The sequence below is a fragment of the Sphaerodactylus townsendi genome, linkage group LG05 (assembly GCF_021028975.2).
Source record: "Sphaerodactylus townsendi isolate TG3544 linkage group LG05, MPM_Stown_v2.3, whole genome shotgun sequence".
Classification (NCBI taxonomy): Eukaryota; Metazoa; Chordata; class Lepidosauria; order Squamata; family Sphaerodactylidae; genus Sphaerodactylus; species Sphaerodactylus townsendi.
Window position 1 is genome coordinate 43,861,553 of NC_059429.1, and position 21,636 is coordinate 43,883,188.

At 40.4% G+C, this 21,636-nt stretch overlaps 1 protein-coding gene across 1 annotated transcript in view; it reads left to right on the plus strand.

Annotated features, from left to right (window-relative positions):
* TGFBR3 (transforming growth factor beta receptor 3) overlaps positions 1–21,636 on the plus strand; it is a 161,133-nt gene that overhangs the window by 69,620 nt on the left and 69,877 nt on the right. The window contains exon 4 of the mRNA XM_048497042.1: positions 13,381–13,518. Within this exon, the coding sequence (XP_048352999.1) occupies positions 13,381–13,518 (138 nt within the window). The remainder of the gene's footprint in view (positions 1–13,380; positions 13,519–21,636) is intronic.

The window sequence follows — 21,636 nt, forward strand, 5'->3', positions numbered from 1 at the left end:
GTTGTGTTTCATGTGTTTATCTTGTTTACTCTGGACTGAAGTCTCTCCAGGGTTATTTTCGAAGTCGGCTAAAAAATTATTGGTCTTTAAGCTTGGAACCCTTGTCACTTTTACCCACCAGAACGTTCAGAGGAAGCTGTATGTCAGCCAGAAATCTGTTTGTTTAGAGCTTCATGTCCGGCAGAAACTTTAGAGTTTCTTTCTTTAAGCGATAAGAGCAAATTCTTTCAAAGATTATTTTGAAAGAAGGTAGAAATTATGTAAGAGGAGCTAGTATCTTTTCTCACAGATAACTTGACAGAATCAGAGATCATATCCAAACACAGAGAAAGAGGGAACAAAAGAAGGAAGGGCCAGTGCAGTTTTAGCAATCAATTTGTCTAGCATTTGCTAACTTGTTTTGAAACCCTGGAGCCATTATGGAGAGGTATCTACAAATAAGATATGTGAAAAACATATAGAGAAGATGCTGAGTAACTATGCAGTGATGGCTAGTTATGCATTTATGCACAAATAATTAGAAATCTGGTTGTGATACTGGATATATATGTAGGTTAGCAGCTAGATGTACTTTAATATTATAAATCTCAATAACTCAAACTTGATTTTTACTCACTAAAATGTAAGGAGGGAGGCCAAAACCACTTGAAGGACTCCAATATTACATAACTTTTAAAAAATCCTAACATCTACCACATTTCTTGTCATTCTGTAACGCTTTAACACAGACATACCTCCCCAAGCCCAGTTGTAAAGCTCAATTTTTTTCAGTCCCCTGTGACTCATATACTTGCTTTTTTCATACTACCTCTAGGAAGGGCGGCCGGGGGGGGGGGGGGGGCTTTGTTTTACATTTCCAAAGTAACTTTCCATTCTAAATTTGACATTTCCTGCATTTGACCAGGGTAATGTTTTTCCCTCTTCTGAAATGCACCTGTAAAGTGATCTACCTCTTTCATACACAGCTGGAGAAATGTGCAATCTGTGGACTGAACTGACCTTTAATTTTACATGAATGCAGATACTCTTCTGTGGAATCGTAGTTAAAATTCCTCTGATCTGTAATAAGACTGTTGAAAACTCTTAAGTACCTTGCCAAGGTATATGATGGTAGTTAAAATAATGATCTTAAGCATTTTAGATTTTTATCAGATTAAACTTCTTGTTAATTTATGGGGGGGGGGAATGTATAGCATGGTTGGATTCGGTTCAACCATGGTCCTTTTTATCAGTGTTGCTATTTGATTTGTGGCAACATAGTAATAGTGTAATTCTAAGTACAAGTTGCTGTGAGAAATCCCCATAGAGTAAACTTCAGTAAGGCCGTTTCCGCACGGCCACGCTGGGGTGTGTGTCGGCGTATACAACACCGACACCCCCCCCCCCCGGACTGTTTGCAGGACCGTTAAGGCAGGGAAGACGGGCCAGCTCTGCCCCATCGCCTGAACAACGTACCTTCCCTGCGACCTTCCGGTGTGTCGCCCAGGCCAGGGGATACGCCCCCTGCCCTGCGCGACAGCTCTGGAGTCACAGGGCAGGGGGGCATGTCCCCAGGCTTGGGTGATGCACCAGAAGGTCACAGGGAAGGTAAGTCGTTTGGGAAGGGGGGGGTGGTGCCTTCCAGCCGCTGCCGTTCGCACAGCAGTGGCTGGAAGCTGCTGTTTCCAGAAAACCTCGCTCGGGGAGCGAGGTTTGGAAACAGCAGCTTCGTGCCACTGGGGGGGAGTGAGGGCGGCGCGGCTGCGATGCAGCTGCGCCCCCCATGCGAACAGCTCCCTAGGGACAGCGTTTTTGCCTTCCCTAGGGCGCTGTTATTGGCCCGTGCAGAAAGGGCCTTAGATTCTAAGAAGACCTATTTAGGATTGCATTGTAAGATTTCTGCTAGCCATTAATGTAAGAGTAGAGACAGGTTGGTTCATTCTTCTTGGTGATAGGAGAGGTGCTGGGGAACTTTTAAACTGTACAAATCTACCTAGAGTGCTTCAGCCCTGCCATTTGGCTCACTTATACCAGTTTTGTCCAGCTGTTGGTCACATTTGGGCTGTTGAATGGTTTGGATTCTTGGATCTTGTTAAAAAAATTGGTACTGCCTGCCTGCTCCATTGGGCAGAGGGGGTTTCCACTGCCTCCTGCAGCACGAGAGGCAGTGGCACTGGGCAGGCTGCAGACGCCATCCCCCCTGTGCCCCACATCGCAGGTGACTGCCTTCTCCGTCTTGCAGAGGGGGTTTCCCTGCCCGACGCCTCTGCCTCCCAGTGCTGGAAGGAAAGGTGAGTGGAGGGGCCGAACCGGAGGCAGCTCTGTAGATCTTCGGGGCTGTGGAAAACGGGTCCAAATGGCTCTTTGGGTGGTAAAGGTTTCTGACCCCTGACCTAGATTAACATTCAGGATCTACTGTTGGCAATCTGAAGTGGTATATTCCATTCTACTATTTTTGACCCTCATCCTGCTACATGTATAGGCCAGATCTTTTAGTTATTCTAAGGGTGGAAAGGGAATTTACCTACCTAACATCCAGCTTGAACAACTAATTCTTAAGAGGATATCAGCATTCTGTCAGTGCTCTGATGGGATTACTTCTGCTTTCATTTGTGCCATGAGTGCTATAAATCTATTTAAAGAACAGAAAGTTGAAACTCATATGGAGAAAAATATTCTGTTAAGAAGGGCAATTCATCTGTATTTGAACCAGGCTAGGCATCCTTTAGGGATTGTCTTTGCCTCTGTTAAGTGCTTCCCAGATTCTTGATTGGGGTGGACTGTAATGAAACAAGTGGAGCTAAGAGCTGCTGTGGTGCATTTGCTTCTGACAGCCAATGACCATCCAGGGCACCAGACCCCCCCCCCCCCCGGATTTTCCCAGAATATTAAAGGGCCCATAGATTGGTCTCTTTTATGAGAATAGAAGGACTAGCCCAGTAAGATGACGTATCCAAATCTAATGGTGATGCAGATCATAGTTGGAGCGTATAAAATATAGAATACTAAAACGACAAGGCAGTTAGTCGATATATTGTAGACCAGGATAGTCACAATTCTGTATAGTTCTGTCCTAAGACAGTGTTTATCTTTTAAATGTCAGGTTTTGTAGTACAAGCTTTGCAAAAATAAAATACCCAGGCTTCATGCTGTAGCTCTTGAGAGAGCGGGCTCTTGATCTCTGTGGGGTAGTTGGCATAAGTTGGCCTTGTGACTTTAAATAGAATTAAAGCAAGCAAATGTTTTCTATTTAATGAGCAACTGTCTGTTTCTGCCTCCCAAGGATGCTTTCCATTGTTTTGGAATCCTATTGACAACCCTCTGCTGAGATGGATTCCTTTGGATTTTATTTCATCGTTTTGTAAATCGAAAAGAATTTGCAGTTGATGGTATTTTATTTTTTGAAAGCTCTTAAATCCATATCTGCGTTAAGACAAGAAAACAACTGAATTTGGTGATCTCAAAATAAACTCTAAACATCATGTTACAGTATGTTCCATTTACACGCTTTGTGGTTGCTGAGGACAAGTGATCCTTCCAGAGTAAAACTACATTTTCTTACCTACACTCAGTGGTGTTACATGTTTTCAAATATGGTCAGAATCCCACGGAAGGCTGACCGCTTTTAGCTGACTATTCATTGAATCTGCTTATTCATTGAACCTGTCATAACTGGCCCTGACCTAAATAGCCCCAGCTAGCCTGATTAGATCTCAAAAGCTAAGCAAGGTCAACCCTGATCAATATTTGGATGGGAGACAATCAAGGAATACCAGGGTCTCTATGCAGAGGCAAGCAACAGCAAACCACCTCCGAATAGCTCTTGTCTTGAAAACCCTATGGAGGTTCCATAAGTAGGCTGTGACTTGATGGTCAAGAAAAGAATCCCTAGGTCAATGTTTGTACAATCATGGGCTCTATTGAGGGATTTTGATATCCTGTAATTAATTGTGATCAATTAGAATTTGTGCCAAGGCCTTCTGAATTGTGACTCGGTGACCTGGCGTTGTAGGCCATGTGTAGACAAAACTAACCCATTAAAAGTGTAATTCTTGTGGCTTGTTCTGAGGATATCAGCCGACAGAGGCATACATAGCTTGCCACACTCTTTGAATGGGGCTGTCCACCATGTGGTAGGAACCAGAGTAGGAAGAAAGAAGTGTTTGGGAGTCCATGAAGATTTTAACATCAAAGCAGACTCTTTGCACCACAGTTTTAGAGCCACTGATGGAGGTTGTTAGTTTGTACAGCTGTAACTTTGCATTACAGCAAATACAGAATGTAGTTTCCTTGGTACCGGATTTGGCATTTCCAACCCACCGCTCTTACTACTTGTATATAATACACATAGCCTTGTTATCCCAGACAAAATTAGTTCCAGTATGCCCGGTATAAGATGAATGTGCTATTCTAAAACCCTGTATAATTTGGCATAACTTACTATAAATGACAGTCTTAGCACAGCAGGTGCTCAGAATTGGAAGGCAGACAGGGGTCTAAAACATTGGCAGTGTTGTGTGGCAAAGTTTGCATATAGCATACATACCCTGTGCCAGTTCCCTCAGTCTCTTACTTCATAGGAGCCTCAAATGTCCCCAGATTTTAATGTGAAGTAAAAACAAGCCTGAAAGACTAGCTTTGCTTTATTGTTAAATTCAGAATGGCACAACCATGACAAGTGTGTGACTATTTCATTTCAAGCTGTACCTGTAGAATCTCTTGATTTTCTTGGAGGCTTACCAGTTTTCCTTAGTGAGGAGATGATTAATGGTGCACCATCTTCCCCAAAAGTCTTCTGGCCTTCAGTTGCCATGAAACAATTGGACAGGAAAAAGTAAATAGAATAATACAAAAGGTTAAGGAAGAGGTGGGAAAGGGACTGGAAGCAGGGTGGCAGGATGGTACCAGACATCATCATCAACAACAACAACCTTTATTTGGCATTTATGGTACCAGACATCACACTGACCTGGGCACCACATTGAAAATTGCTGAGCTCATGGTCAGTTCACATAAATCAGTGGTCAGGGACAGCAGGCCTAGGCGGTGCCTTTCATGAACTGAAAAGACATCCTAAAACCTGATGTATAATTTTCTGCATTGCAGATGTTTAGGGGTTCTTCAGCAACAGATCCATATAAAAAGGCTCCTCGAGGATGGGGTGTTTCAAAGCCATTGATGCAGAGCAGTTGATGCAGTTTGGTGATCTGTCCATATTGGTTATGGGTTCAACATTTAATTGGTAGATAACTAACCAAAGCTTTAAAGTTCCATTTTTCAGTGGTTTGTAATAAATGGTAGTATGTATTTGTTTGAAGCCATTTTGGTTCTGAAGATTTCTTGAAAACAGTAAAAAATGTTTTGCTTTCAAAAATGAATAGTATTTTTTATTTAATTGGTTGCAGTTTAACAACTCAAAAATTGTCCGTAATAGTTTTCTATGTTCCTCTGTATGATTATGTCTACATTTAGAATGCTGTGAATAAATTTGGGTCCAAGAGCTGTTGGACTTTTAGTTGTCCTTGATGATCTTGTTTGTGTGTGTATGTGTGTTTTATAAGGCAACAGCCTTCAAGGTCTGAAAAGTAAATTGCACACATGTCAAGACATCAGTTCTTTGAGGAATGAAATATTAATAGAAATTCAGAATGTTCAAACTGTTTGGTTTGCTTTGATAAATGTTTTCTTTTGCAATTAAATGTTTAATCATGTGGTAAATGGTTCCTTTTGATAAGACTTAAGAGGTCAGAAGAGGTAATCATCCACTGGCTAACAAGCTGTCATTGTCCATAGTTGAATTTTTCCTACAAAGACATCCAGATAAGACCATAATAATTACTTGGTTCCACTAGTAACCTACACTGGAATCCTAAACAGAGTTATACTCCTTTTAAGACTTTCAGTGGTGCAGTATTGAGGATTGTACTGTTAGAAAATATCCAGTGATATCTTCAGGGCTGGACTTTGGGCAGAAGTCAAGAGTCCCCAGCTACAGACTCAGCAGGGAGTAGCTTTGCATTTAAAATGTTCAAAATTCACTACAAGTCCCCCTCTTGTGAGACAAGTCCAAAGTCTAAAACATAAAATCATGGCTTGCTGTGATATAAAAACTATGTGTGGTTGAAAAACCCTCCTCCCCTCATTCATAGGAAGTCAATTAATGACTTCTGGTTTGACACAAACCACAGTTTGCATCCAACTGACAAATGATGACTTTTACTCATTTGTAATCCTGGTTTGGAAGATGAACACAGAATACAACTGATCTCCAGGAGACAGAGATCAGTTCATGTGGAGAAAATGGCTGCTTTGGAAGATGGCATTACACCCCACTGAATGGCCACCCTTCCCCAAACCCCACCCTCCTCAGACTCCATCCCCCAAATCTCCAGGTATTTCCTAACCCAGATCCAGCAACCCTAACTATGACCTAAGTCTGCTTAAGCAGTCAGATGACCACTCACAATGTGATCCCTTGCAGTATGAGCCCAGAAGAGGGAATGAATATACGTTCTGTCCACGTCTTACCAACCCAAAATGGCTGTGTGAATCCATTTTTAGATTTCAGGGTTATTCACAAATTTACATTGGCCCACAACTTTAGCTGTTTGACATTTCCTTATTTGTTCAAATAGAAATTTACATTACTATTAAGTGGGGAGAATTTGTGTGGAAGAAATGAGTGCTTGTGTCAAGTTGTCTTTTTCACTTTTCATGGGAAAGAAGAGAGATAAGTTATCAGCCTTGTATCATTAGGATGTTTGTAATTTGCAGTTCTAATGTCTGTATATTCAGTAAACTGTTAATCATTTGTTTTTTTCTCCAATAAATCATTTATTAAAGATTAAGTGCAAATACTATTTTTTCCACATAAGGACGGTCGCATTTATTATATTACAAATGTAATTAATTTTGTAAAAAATACCAAAGCTAGGTCACAGATCCCTGGAGTAGGTCATTCAGCTATTTCAGCCATCAAGTAGTACATTTAAGGGATCAGCAGCTGAAGGTCTCAAGCCCAAACCCAGCTTCTTAGAACAAACTTGCGCTCTTACAAAGTGGTGAGACTGATGTGCGTAGAGTTGCTGTGGCAATGGCAGCCCACGTGTTGCAGTGAGAGGGACTATTCTTAAATCATGTCAAAAGTGGATGGGGTGTAGCAGCACTGTCATGAAGAGATATGTAATTACCAATACTTGACAATGAAAGAATAAGAAAACTTGAAGTGGTGTAATATACCTCATAGATTACTGCAGTGGACTTAAACTTTTTTTTTCATCTGAACAACTGCAGTTTTGTAAATGCTTCTTGGAAATATAATGTTCAACTTTTGTGACTTGAAGGTCCTTTCTTGGGCTTCAAAGTCTTATTTTCTCTCATGCTTTTCTGAACAGCTGCCTCAATATGGGCACTGTAATTGGATATATTTGTGCTCTGGTTTATTAGCACAAATTTGTAATGGATGTTTTGGAAAAATGTGCTGTGAATTAATCTGCAGTTCTTCACACCAGAGTGGTTGGTTCAGCATTACAGAACTTTGGGCATTGATTTTCATAACAACATTGTGAGCATGTGATCTGAGCTCTTCAAGACAGTAAAATAAAACGATTCTTCAGCAGCCTTTTTTACTTTGATCATTTTTCAGTATTCGTGCCCTAGACTGTTCCTGTAATATAAATTGCTTTGCCAGAAGAATGGGGCACGAGCCCATGGTCTGTTTTTTGTAGTTTGGTTGCTGTGGTAATGCTCAGCCTTCCACAAAACTAGCATCTCCAGGGAAACAGAAACGTTTGCAGCTGTTTTTATATGCTTGATATCAAATGTGTCTGCAACACTCTTTTGAAAGAAAGTCTTAATAGCTGCATAGGCATGTAAAGCTCATAGAAGGATTATTTACTGCTGGATAATGCAGTTTTTCCACGTGGAAGATATATTACATACAAAGTGCTTACTGCGAAGTCTCACTCCTCTAGTAACTAGGCCATTGCCACTTTGTTATGGAGGAAAAGGAAATAATTTTTTAATGAAACAGATGTTCTCATTTTAACTAAAGTAGAGGAGTGATAGTATGTCCTCCTTTCGCCTATGTGTTTCAAAAAGTAAAAAGCACATATTATAATCTTCCTAGCATGGTACAACTTCAGAATATAGGATGAAGAGGAATGGTACATAACTGAATAGTTTTCCCATGCCAAAAATGTACGTGTGTTTAGAGGTAGTGTGGCATAGACTTTGCCTTCAGGGACCTGCATGTTTTCTACATTTTAATTCATGCAACATTTAACAGTGATATCCCTTGTCTGTGTTCTGATGTGGTATGATACAGACAGGTTACCACATGCTTTGATTATGTAGGTAGGCTTTAATGATTAATTATCATTCTCGTAATAGATTTTGATGACAACTAGGTTCTACAAGTCTGAGTGAAAAGTCTTTCACAACATAAATTGTACAACAGTCAGGACCTACTGGTAGCCTGAATAGCCCAGTTTGGCCTGAGCTCATAAGGGTTTGGATTAAGCAGCACTGACTAAGGTTAGCACTTGGATGAGAGACCATCAAGGAAAATTGGGGTTGCTATGTGGAAGAAGGCACAAAAAGATATGGCGTAGAAGCCACAAGAAAAGGATGAAAGCCACCATGTCTGAGCTTCTATCCAAATTGAATGAGAATAAATTGTAAAGTGATGTGTGATTTAGTAAATCATAAAGTGCAGTAAAGTGACAACTGTGCAGAGTGCAAAAATACTATCCTCTATATCATTGTATCATAGGATATCAATCCCAAAATATACAGCTGAGTAAAAGACATCAAGAATTATGCATCAGAGTTCATTTATTAGTTCTGCAAATGGGTGAATAGTCTTTATAGTAGTGTATCCAAACCTCCCATTTCATACAAGCCTCCTCTAGGCAGGAACTCCCAAAGACATTCTGTTGTAGGTGGAATCATACGGTAAGAAGTCAGTCTTCCAATTGATTGGTAATCTGAGAAAAAGAGAATCTCCCAGTAGGTGGCAAGTAGTTGGCATCAAGCTGTTAGAAAAACAGCATCTGCAGTATAACCATCTTCTTGTGAAGTCTTCTTCAGTTCCCACATAAAACTAGCCACTGCATTTTACAGAGGTCTGTTGGTAAGAGTACAATAAATAACTGTTATAATAAATACATATTTCATAAATGCAATAAATTTCCTAAAATATAAAAATATTAGACTATAATATATCCTAAGTTATGTCATATAATTGGATCACGCAGAAGTAGCTGGTAAAACTTACTTAACATAGAACCAACTTAGGTGTCCTCCTTTCCTTCTTAGGCTCATTCCGCACATGCAGAATAATGCACTTTCAAACTGCTTTCAGTGCTCTTTGAAGCTGAGCGGAATAGCAAAATCCACTTGCAAACAGTTGTGAAAGTGGTTTGAAAACGCATTATTTTGCGTGTGCGGAAGAGGCCTTAGACACACATTTCAAATGAAAGTTTTGTGTACTGAACATCCAGGAATTAATATCAAGGACAGCCGTTAATTATATACTGTTCAACAGTATATAATATAACTTTCTGTGAGAACTGAAGAAGACTTCATGAGAACATGAAACCTCTAGACTCAAGCTTCACTGACTGCTTTCAGTGTGCCGCTGAGGGATGTGTACTCAAAGAATCCTAAAGCTGTGTTGTCCTGTAAGAATCCACTAGAGTGGAACTAGAAACTTCCACACTTGAGCAAAATTCCTCCTATCAGTGTGCCGCTCAGACCATTTAACTTACAGAGAGTTTTCCTTGAGGAAATGTGCAGCCAGGAGCAAGCAGATCCAAGCCCCAGCAACTCTGCCAGTTCTTCGGGGACCATTTTCCTCAGACTCTTCAGAGTCAGTGATTGTCAGAGTCTGCTCATCAGTGGGATCCTCACATACTGCTACATACTTCCAGTGCTCATGGTTGGTGCCACTGATATGAGCATCCCTGCAGTGCTGTCTTGTAGTACACCTAGGGACAATCAGCTTGACTTGCTCAAGGGACATTTTTGCTTCCTTGTCTGCCCTTTTACTCAAGTATGCAGACTAAAAGAAACCCAAGCCTGTGACATCCTGCCAAGCTCCTGTCAAGTACATGGATGACTCTTATGTCATAAAGCAGTGATGGCAAACCTTTTTGAGACCGAGTGCCCAAATTGCAACCCAAACCCCACTTATTTATCTCAAAGTGCCAACCGGTTGGCTCCCTCTTCCTCCGCCCCACCTGCTCAAGCAGGGGCCAGCCTGCTCTAGCCTCCAGCAAGTCCTGTGCGCACTGCTCTGTGCCTCTCTAGCATCTCTGCCTCTTCTGTGCCCCCGCCCCCACCCTCGGGCAACAGCCACCTGCAGCACAGGCACCAGGCCCACCAGCCGAGTCCTCCCTGCTCACTGTGGTGCACACACATTGTGTTCAGTGGCCCAGGCCAGCCTAGCGGTGTGTGTGTGTGTGGGGGGGGGGGGGGTGATTTTCCGCTCCCCACATGATGAACTCTGTGTACGTGTGCCCACAGAGAGGGCTCCAAGTGCCACCTCTGGCACCCGTGCCATAGGTTCGCCATCACTGTCATAAAGGTTTCTGGTTTAGGAGTGGGCTGGCCTTAGAGAAAGTTACCATTTATCTTTTCTGTTTCTAAGTGATACCTAGCTTTTATGAGGATCTGCTGCATTCCTCTCAGGTCCTGCTCCTACTCCTCACCCACGTATGCAGGTTCAGTGCAGACCTTAGAGGTGGACCAGGCTACTATAATATCACCTCCAGCATTGCCGCCTTCCCTGTACATTCATTGTACCTAGTTAGAGTGTGCGTAAAGAGCTATTGTGTGTGATTTCCCTACTCCTCTCTGCGTATTTCAGGCACCATACTGTTCCATTTTTTGATAACTAATATGTCAAAACCTGGGGTGGCACAGTAGTCACATAAAAGTAAAAATAACCGAACTGTGCCCTATACAGTTAATATATTGTAACAACGCAGGTGTGTATAATTAATTTCAAGTATTGATTACCAGTGTATAATTAAATATATGAAAACCAGTAAAATAGTGATTCAGTAATCTTTATATATTGCCATAGGGCACAGTTTTGTTATTATTTTCATACATGACATATTTCAGATGCTTTAATTTACCTCAGACTACACAGTGTGCCTCTTTATCATGTCCCATGTCACTTGGGGATGTATTTGGTGATTAGGTGGCCCTCAGAGGAAATGTGCTGGTATGTTGGGGGAGAAATGAAACAAGAAAAATATGGCCAGTATTTTGAACACTGGTAAATGTAGAAGTTTATTCCTTAGGCTCTTCTCCACTCCAACCCCAAGACTGCAAGCAAGGAAACATTTTAGGCCAATAAGACTGAAGGGCTCTGTCCTCATGAACAGGCATCTTTCTCAGATTGCTCCAAGAGAAGCCCCCACGCCCTCACAAGTGCCAAAATACCTCATCTCTTTCCTGGAGTTGTTTTCATTAGCAGACCTCGTTCAGAGTTTTTGAGGCTTCTCTTAGACTTCCTCCCAAAAGACTATTCAACCCACACATCCTAGATTTCTGTGCAGAGGATTATTCGTGTTTGCCTCCCAAACCTGCTCAAAAGCCTTGTGCTTCTTTTGACTTTCCAGAAACTTGTACATTCACCTGATCAGTATGATTAAAACCTGCTTGTTGAATCCTGTTAACCTGATCCTGTGAAAAGTAAATAGGAACACACCTAGAGAGTTTTATCTTGGTATTCCTGTTTCCCTCTTGCTATCTTTGTTATATAGACTGGCATGAGTGCCAAACAGGAAATGATGATGCTATAAATCAATCTAAATTATAATTTTCTGGGTCAGAAAATCAACCTCAATCAACCTAAATTATAATTTTCTGGGTCAGAGGTATTGGATTCTAATTGACTGCGCAATTACTTCTCAGTATAATTGGCAAAGAATGGATAATTTGAAATAAAAATAGACTTCCTTCTATGGTGCTAGGATTTTAGACAAGAATCACTATTTTCCCTCCAGAATAAGTGTTTAGTCCTGGTTGTCGAGGGATATTAATGAACAGGCACTCTCTTCATCCGCAGCTCAGTTTCATCCTCAGTCCAGCGCCGGGGCTAAAATCCCCAGGATGGCATGCAGCTTGTTAGGGAGAAGAAAGAATAGTAGTACAGTTTATTGACTGTACCTTGCTCTCCTCCATTGCTGCTAATACAGATTTTGTTTGCTTGCATCCTACTCTTTTACCAAGGGCATTTTACATGATGGCTTTATCCCATTTGTTGTCACAACAAATTCTGTAAGGTGCATTATCATGATTTGTCCCAGGCTGCTTGACCTGCAGAATCTTAGAAAAGAATACTCTGATATCTGAGCAGCACTTGGGGTTGTTGGTAAAAAATGGCAGAAAACAGAGCTTTTGGGCAAATTGAAGCATACACCATAGTATGAAAATCTTTCTATTCAGTTGAACCGTACTGTAGGCACAGGTCCAAATTCAAAAATACTGACAAGGATATTTTTTCTTGATCTATTGGGAAACATAAGTGCTTACTAGTAAGCTTCATGATTGATCAAGGATCTGAGAATGGCACTGGTAGCAGTTGAAAGTTCAAAGTGAATAGAGTGCCAGGCTAGCTGTACAATCCAAAGCCAAGTTATACCCTTCTAAACCTATTGACTTTGTTGGAATTTGACAAATGTAATTCTTCTGTGGACTGGGAAGACCCAGGTACAAATCCCTACCTCTCTTAGCCCAACTTATTTCATGGTTACATTGTGAGAACAAAATGGAGGAGAGGAGAATCACATAGCGTCCTACAGATAAGTGCTTCTTGCCTACCAGTGTCACATTACAGTCAGTTCTGAGAATTAGGCCCATGGGTTTGAACTATGAGTTTACAATTCCCTACTCAAATCTCATCAGAATTGTGAGTGTGGAGAACTAGAATGATATAGTGATACTGTTAGAGTGTTGGACTACGATCTGGGAGACCACAGTTCAAATCCCCTCTCTGATAAGTAAGCTGTGGAATCCGGATTTTGGTCCAGTCACATACTCTAATCTACCTTACAGAGTTGTTGAAGGATAAAATGGACAATGGGACAGTGTTGTAAGCCACTTGAGATCCACAGTGGCAGGTAGAAGGAGCTATAAAGGAAGTAAATAAATAAACTCAGCAGTCAGCCTTAAGCGTGGTACAGTACGTATCTCTGAATTATTATTAGTTCAACACATACTTCTGAAAAATGGGCATAATAATGGTCTATGGCACTGTTTGAAAGGAGATAATGTGAGTATTACATTTGAACGCTCAGAAAGTCAAAATAATGTTATTACATGCAAAATAATGTTGTTCATTAGCTTTTGAATGTTCTAATTGCACGGTTTTGTTTTGTTTTGTAGGTCACCTTACATTTGAATCCCATTTCTTCCATTCATATCCACCAAAAGTCGTTGGTATTCCTTTTGAATTCTCCTGTGCCTTTGGTGTGGAAGGTAAAAACTGAAAGGCTTGCCCCTAGGATTCCAAGGTTTTTTTATGTAAGTATTCAAAGCTTGTTATTTTGTAGCTGCTTCAAAATACACTATATGTAGTAGATGGGGAGTCATTATGGTAAAGAAATATTAGCTATTACATTGCACATTAAGGCCCTTGGGGCAGTTAGATGACACATGAAAGCAGTTTAGGATTGGACAATTACTTATTTGAACTTTTGAAAAAGGTTTTATGAAATTGCTCTTGTTGTGTGATTGCTGTCTTCTCATTTATACTTTGAGATAGTGTGTGACCTATGATGTCACCAGCCATGGAGGACACCGTAAAGGTAATGCCAAAGGTTGTAGCATGGCAGGAAATACTACTTGCATCTTGCTAGCTGTGTGGTCTGTAGCCCAAACATTGATAAATTTGAGCTGAGACACTTGAGCTGAGACATGGTTATTTTTTTCTGGGGGCTTTCTTCAAAGTAGGGACAAACTTTGCCCATGATGAAGTCATATATGCTTCTCAGATAGGGGCATGCTGGATCTGCAGAAAGATCCAGCTATTACCTACTGTTTTGTAATTCACATCGTCGTGATTTGCCAGGGTATTCAAAATTTACTGTTTGTAGTGCTAAGCAGACTAGATGTTTGGATTGCATTTCTAGGCTATGATATCATGTCTCATGATGAATCCTTAAAGCTTCATTGTTTAACATCCTAATTTCAGAAACAAACATCACTATTGCTGGTTATAGAAGAATTGTACTGGGCCTAGCTCTACTCTGTAAGACACAGCCGAGAGAATCAAATAAGTTGGATATCTATGCTTATCAGAGGAAGATTCCACAGGGGCCAAAAACAGCGGAGTGAAAACAGTGTAAACTCTTTTACACCGTGTTAAACCATTTTACACTTTCACACCGCTGTTTTTGGCCCTTGCGGAATCCACCAGAGTCTAGAATGAAGTGGTTGTTACTCAGGTTGTATCTAGAACCCAGAAGGCAATCTAATATTTACTGAACAGATCTAAAACCTATTACCAGTTGTACTAAACCGTTGGCATTCCTGCAGGCAGATATAACATGAAAATCACAGATGTGGAGAAATGATGTGGCTAAGATCTGAGATGGTAGAATGACTGTGAAACTGCAGGCTGCAATTCATGGAAGCATTTTGGTTTTTCCCCTATGCTAAAAATAACTCCTTGCAGATAGAAAATGAACACAGCAAGCAGAGGTAGGGAATGGGGCCTGTCTTCCCGCTGTGCCGATTTTCTACATGCAGTTTTGAGTGGTTCAGGCCATTTTAACACTTTGGGGAATTTCCACCCCATTACCACCTCACTCTTCTGTAAGTGTGAACTAGACCTAAGTAGGGCTAGTACCCCTACCTTCTGATAGTTGGGTTTCTCTCCCCCGCCCCTGCCAGTGACTGAAAAGCCAGTGGGAGGTAACTAAAGAAAAAAATGTGGGTGCCTGCCAGTGTGCTAATGCAACTTCTGTCAAAAAACAGAAGTGAGATCATAGCTTTTGGTGGGTGGGGGGTACAGTCTAGGATTTACAAAAACTTTTTGGTAAAAGCATCAAGTTTTACAAATGCTAGAGTGCCCCATCATCATGGCATAATGTCTAGTTTTCAAAGGAAGTGGCATCAGCACACTGGCATGCCAATCTCTGTCCCCATAAGGCTCATAGGGATTGCTGGTTGTGGCCTTGGAATTCTAGCTTAAAATCATGATATATCATCTTATTAAGGAAAGCCCATGTTTGTGTGGATGGTCCCTGACCTCTAGTTTACCCATAGAGAAAAAATTAATTTTATTGCAGATAGCTTCAGCTTTTCATACACTGGCAATTATTGATTTTAGAAAATATTCAAATAGGTGATCCCTCACACCTGCTTTCTGAAATGGTAACGGCCCAGAATGGTTGAAATATTTATATTTTCTGAACATTAGAATTTGGTCTGAGGTGGCCTTTTGATCTCTTCTAGTCATGTGATTCTGTGGTTTCTCTTCAGCTTCCTCACATTTCTGCAGGCATGTGCGAGGCAACTCTCTTTTATAAGATGTACTTTAAATGCAGGCATATGTTGAAATTTCTATGGCTGCCAAACTACAGAATCATGATCAATACATTAGGGTGTCTTTCATAGTTAATAAACATGTGATGCATGTGTGTGTACCCTAGTATTATTTTGGACTGGCAGTTTGGATTTAAAGACTGTGTAGAATTGAAGCTTAGTGCAAGTGTGAAGGACAATAAGTTTTCTAGTTTTTTTAGTCCATAGAAGAATACTTCTGCCTCACCAGAAAGTTCAGGAAATCTCTGCTCAGATTGCCACAGTTCCTTCAATGTGTAGAATACCTAATTTGTTACTACAGCACTTTTACTGAAAATATATTTGGCTCGCTAGTGAGACTTCTTGTGTCAAACCACGTAGGAAATTAATAGTATTTTGGATCTTAATGTATGTTTTCTTAGCAAGATCCCAATTTAAAGATTTTTCCCCCCTTCAAGCAAGCAGCTTCAGTGGCCAAAATAGAAAATATGTGTGTCACAGATGCTGTATTAAAGGCAGAATTATTGTGTCTGTCTCTATGGAAGCATTCAATTAGACAAGTCATAGACTTTTTGGCTCATATGCAAAGACACTACTTTTTATTTTTTTAAAAAGAAGCATGAACAGGTTGTGGTACTGATGGAAAATAACTTTTCAGAAGTAGATTCTCCATTAATAGAAAATTACGAAATAAAAAGGCCTGTTATTCAAGGATGCAGATGCAGCTGTAGCTGGCCTCATTGTGCAGCTTTAAAAATTTTATATAGGTGCCAGTTTTTGACTGTTGGATGCAAGATAATATGCCCCTGCCACATGTTCCCCTTGCCACACACAAATGGGTATATAACTATGAACACATAACCCAAGAAGCCTGTTCCCCAGCTTCCACCTGACACATTCTCCAGATAGCATAGGGAATGGGAGATTAAAAAGCTTCGTCTGTGCACTGGACTGCTCAGGTTTGGGATTAGGGGAGCAGCTTCCTGCTCACCTAGCCCCAAATCTGTTCAATCCTTAGTGTAAGCCAGTTGCACCATAGCACTAATCTACCACAAGCTATAAGGTGGGTGCTACTCGTATATCCATGGAGGTCAGCTCAGCTGTCTAAATGTATTGTCCTGAAGGAAGAAAAGAAGAAGAGTTTGGATTTATATCCCCCCTTTCTCTCCTGCAGGAGACTCAAAGGGTCTTACAATCTCCTTGCCCTTCCCCCCTCACAACAAACACCCTGTGAGGTAGGTGGGGCTGAGAGAGCTCCGAGAAGCTGTGACTAGCCCAAGGTCACCCAGCTGGCGTGTGTGGGAGTGTACAGGCTAATCTGAATTCCCCAGATAAGCCTCCACAACTCAGGCGGCAGAACTGGGAATCAAACCCGGTTCCTCCAGATTAGATACTCTTAACCTCCTACGCCACTGCTGCTCCCTCCTTCTTCTGGGGTCATACCTATCCTAAATTATGGAATAGAAAGGATACAAGCAGAAATAAAGAAATAAGACGTATCTTTTTAAACAAAATACAGATGTTGATGGCTTTCGAATTGGGGCTGTAACATTCATGTCCCTTGCTTCTCTTCCATAGGTAGATAGAGCATTATGTACAGCTCTTCACAAAATCCACTGATGCATTTTAGCCCAGTTAGCATCTGATGCTGAGCCCACAGAGTGCAGTCAGGGGCATTTCAGGTTCATGCACATGTCTGTGTGCATGCACACAAACAGTGAAAATGCATATGTGATTATTTCTAGTCAGCTTATGATCTATTTCAGTCGCAATTTTTCATTCACAAAAGAGAAACTACAGAACTCCTTAAAGAAAATGTTTTATATCATCCTGAAAACGTTGTGATTAACTTGTGTGGAAAAGGCTTATAATTCATAACAAATTCAGAGTGATTAGGAAGATTTTTAAACCAGTTTTGCTTTGAAAAAGTTGGTGCATATATTAGGTTTGTTTTCCCCCAACACAGCCCCTAACATCTTGTTAGGAAATGTATTAGGGTCCTTCTCTGCACTAGGGGGTTTATTTAATAGCAGAAACAGGTTTCTGAGAAAGGCACATTGTTTGAGATCTGTGGTGACTTAAGCATTCAAGTCTTGCTGAAAATAAAAGCTATAGTAGAAAAAGTGAGTTGGTTAAATTAGTTTGCACATGTTATTTAACATGTATCTCCTCCTAGGTTGTCTCTTTGTTTTTATCACTGCATATAGAACTTAATACCAATACTGTAAAATTCCATATTTATTTGCCAATTAATTTTTAAAAATATTTGTTTTTATTTTCTATAAATATAAACAGAACAGAAAAAATAAAATAAAATAAAAACAGTTATAATTACTTGACATCTAAGAAAAAACAATTTACTCATTTTATACTATACACAATAATCTACTAGAGAAAAGACAGTTAATACAAATAGTTGTTATTGACAATATAAATGATATAATAATGGTCATGAAATAATACTTAACAGTCTTACAGAAATCATAAAATACGTTGTATAATATTTGATAAAACTAATAATGATATTTGACAATGCTAAACTAAAAATTCTACTACCGTATATACTCGTGTATAAGTCGAGTTTTTCAGCACATTTTTTTGTGCTGAAAAAGCCCCCCTCGACTTATACACGAGTCAGGTATATTTAAAAAAATATTTTATGGTTTTTACTTTGTCGGCAGCCAGGGGACACAGTTTTTAGGCTAGCGGCACCAAAATGTCAGGGTATCATCAGGTGACACTCATGATGATACCAGCCAAGTTTGGTAATGTTTGGTTCAGGGAGTCCAAAGTTATGGATCCCCAAAGTGGTAGATGGGGCTACCCTTTTGAGGGTCCATAACTTTGGACCCCCCGGAAGCAAACTTCACCAAACCTGGGTGATATCATCAGGAGGGTCTCCTAAAGATATTCTGAAATGTTGGTACTGCTGACATAAACATTCCTCTTCTGACAGGTTGTGTGAATGTTCCTTCTAAAATGACACCTGCCATGTGCAATTTTAAAAATATGTACACTAAAAATAATGAATTATTCTTTTAAAAAGCAGGGTAGTTTTGAATCAAAGTGAACAGGCATGTTCATTCCAGTTTTTATTGTAAGATCCATTGTTTAAAGCCCTTCCTTACAAAAAAGCTAAGGTTTTTGTACTTTTAAAGTTATTGTTGATATCATATTGTTCTTGTTGACCCTCTTTTCCACTTACAGAGCTAGTTTACTGTTTTTATTTGAAATAAATATTCAAAAACATTTAACAAACTGATGCCTCAATTAATGTAATTTTATTGGTATCTATTTTTATTTTTGAAATTTACCAGTAGCTGCTGCATTTCCCACCCTTGACTTATACGCGAGTCAGTCAGTTTTCCCAGGCCGTTTCCACACGGCCTCCCTGTCGCCTCCACGCCGGCGAGAATTCCGCCGGCGTGGAGGCGAAGGCCGTTCGCATGCACGCATGCAAGCGGCCACAGCAGAGGCCGGCAAACGGCAGGCGGCTCCGCACAGAGCCGCCTCTTCTATAGCCGTCCACTCACCTTGTCCCGTGTATTAAGCCTGCTGGCCGTCAAAGCCCATACGCTGCCCTCCGACCTCCAGGGTGGGAGGACAGCGATGGCCTTCAACGGCCAGCAATGACGGGACACGGTGAGTGGGACGAGCCAGGGAGACTGCGTGTTCAATGACGCGGTTCGCACCGCACCGCCGGGAAGACGCTTTCCCCCCAAAAACAACCCTTTAAAGGGTTGTTGTTTAGGGCGGCCTGACACCGCCCTGGGGGGGTAGCGCTGTCAGGTCGGCGCTGCTGCGTTGCAGCAGCGCCGCCTGTGCGAACGGCGGCCTGGGGGCAGCGTTTTTACCGCCCCCAGGCCGTCGTTTTTGGCCCATGCGGAAAGGGCCCCAGTTTTTTGTGGTAAAATTAGGTGACTCGACTTTTAATTTATCTACTTACTTACTTACTTACTTACTTACTTACTTACTTACTTACTTACTTACTTACTTACTTACTTACTTACTTACTTACTTACTTACTTACTTATTAGACTTATAGGCCGCCTCTTCCCTGGAGGGCCCGATATGCGGGTCGACTTATACACGAGTATATACGGTAATTAAAATAGGTGAGAAATATATATTGGTGTGATTATTGTTACAAGAGTCTAAAAAAATGATCACATATTCAACCTTGAGATCACATAGTTATCATTTATTGTAATATATTTAAATGATGTTTGTCTTCTTTCCTTTAAACCCCATATCACTGTAGCATTTGATGAGGGTTATTAATGGTAATGTATATCATTTTAATAATCTCCTTCTCAACTCGCTATTTTTAAAGAAAAATATAAATAATATACTTTCCACATATAAAACTCTTTGATCTCTTATTCACAAAGCTTCTTTACTTTTGCCATTATTTGATAATTTATTATATGCTGTTTCATATAATCTTTGAGATTATCTGTTGTTGGCACCTATTGTTTAGTTTACCCATTATTTTAACTGGTAAATATTTTACTGTTTTTAATCTTCTTGTTAGTTGTATTAGCCTTTTTAGATGAAAGACCAAATATAAATGTGTTAAAGAAGTAAAAATATGCTGTATTAAGTTTCAGTTAGCAGAAAATTCATGCCGCGAACTAAACTGTATTTATATCTTCTCAGTAGTTTGAAATATCTGATTTGTTATGCAAAAGCAGTTTATTTACAACAAATCTTGAAGCTTGGAGATACTGAAAATCGGAAGGAAAAAACAGAATTGAGAAAAATCAGATTGAGTAGATTTTTCCCTCAGGTTTAGATACTGTATATCAGCACTTAAGTGAATAAATCCAAACTGTAGTAATCTTGGAGGTGAAGGGAAATTCCAACCACATCATGGTAATTCGTTCCCTCCTTTTCTTCTTCCCGGCTTCAAGCAAGTTTCCACACAAAGGTATTGGCAGGAAGCCATGGTTTTTATGTTTTATTCTTGTGTCAAAGAGGTGGCCTTTTGCAGGTGTTACTCAGCTGGTGGAAAGTTTTGCTTCAAGCATTAGCCCAATGACTTCCACGGCTCAATATTTTTATTTCTGGAATGAGGGTGTTTGTTATGGAAACTACAATCATGTTTCCTTTGATGCTTTTACAGTTTGCAGATCATTGGAGGGGTAAAATATTCAGCAAAGCCCAAATGTACTGACTTATTATGGTTTCAGTAGTCACTGTGGTTGTGAGTAGAGTTTCCCACTACAAGTGTACAAAAATAAGTCAACTTTGCAGTGGGATCTTTTGTTGATGTTAAAAATTTGGTGAGGTTCTTGAATTTCTTAATTGAAGCTAGTTGTATTAGGAAGTGAATCTGATAGTACTTCCATGGGAAGTGCACTTCTGGTTGTAACTCCCTTCCCTCAGCCAGTTGGAATGAAATTCTTGGGGACTGCTCTCCTTATCAGTGGAGCTGTCTTCCAAAATTTCCAGTAGAAGAACTTGCCTCAGTCTTTATAGGCAATTCAGATACTTCCTTGACTATACTTCAATCAACATAAAGAACCAAGGAGATGTGGGAATTAATTCGTCACATCTTCCTGGATCTTCTTTATGTTCAATGTTCCACCGAGTCCTAGTTCCTGCCATCCCCCCACCCACTTCCAATTCTCTGCTGCTGTCAGAGACCCTTATTTAAGTACCACTTTTGTTTTAAAAACACACACAGAAACCAGTATGCCCTGCACTGGGAAACAGTACTTTGAAAAAATAGCATTTATATTGCTCCGGATTACTATTAGCAAAACTTGTTCTTTTGTAAAGTTGCGCCTACCATTTTCTTTTCTGTCAAGAAAAGAAAGACTCACACATTCTTGTTTTTTTAATATATGTGATTGTGTAGATCCCTCACCATTTTTTTTACTGGTGAATGAAAGGAACTGACTTGTATTTCCCTACACAGGCTAATGACAACTGGGGAAAACATTTATGTAAGGGGGGAAAGTGCAAATACTTAATGGTTGTGCATGATATTACTAGACCGAGATTGAGATGTCTCAGATTCTCAAACAGCTGTCTCATAGTGAGGTGTGGGATCCTTCCATGTGTCTCATTTGGTTTGGCCTTTTTTTTTTTTCACCTTTAGTGGGTGGC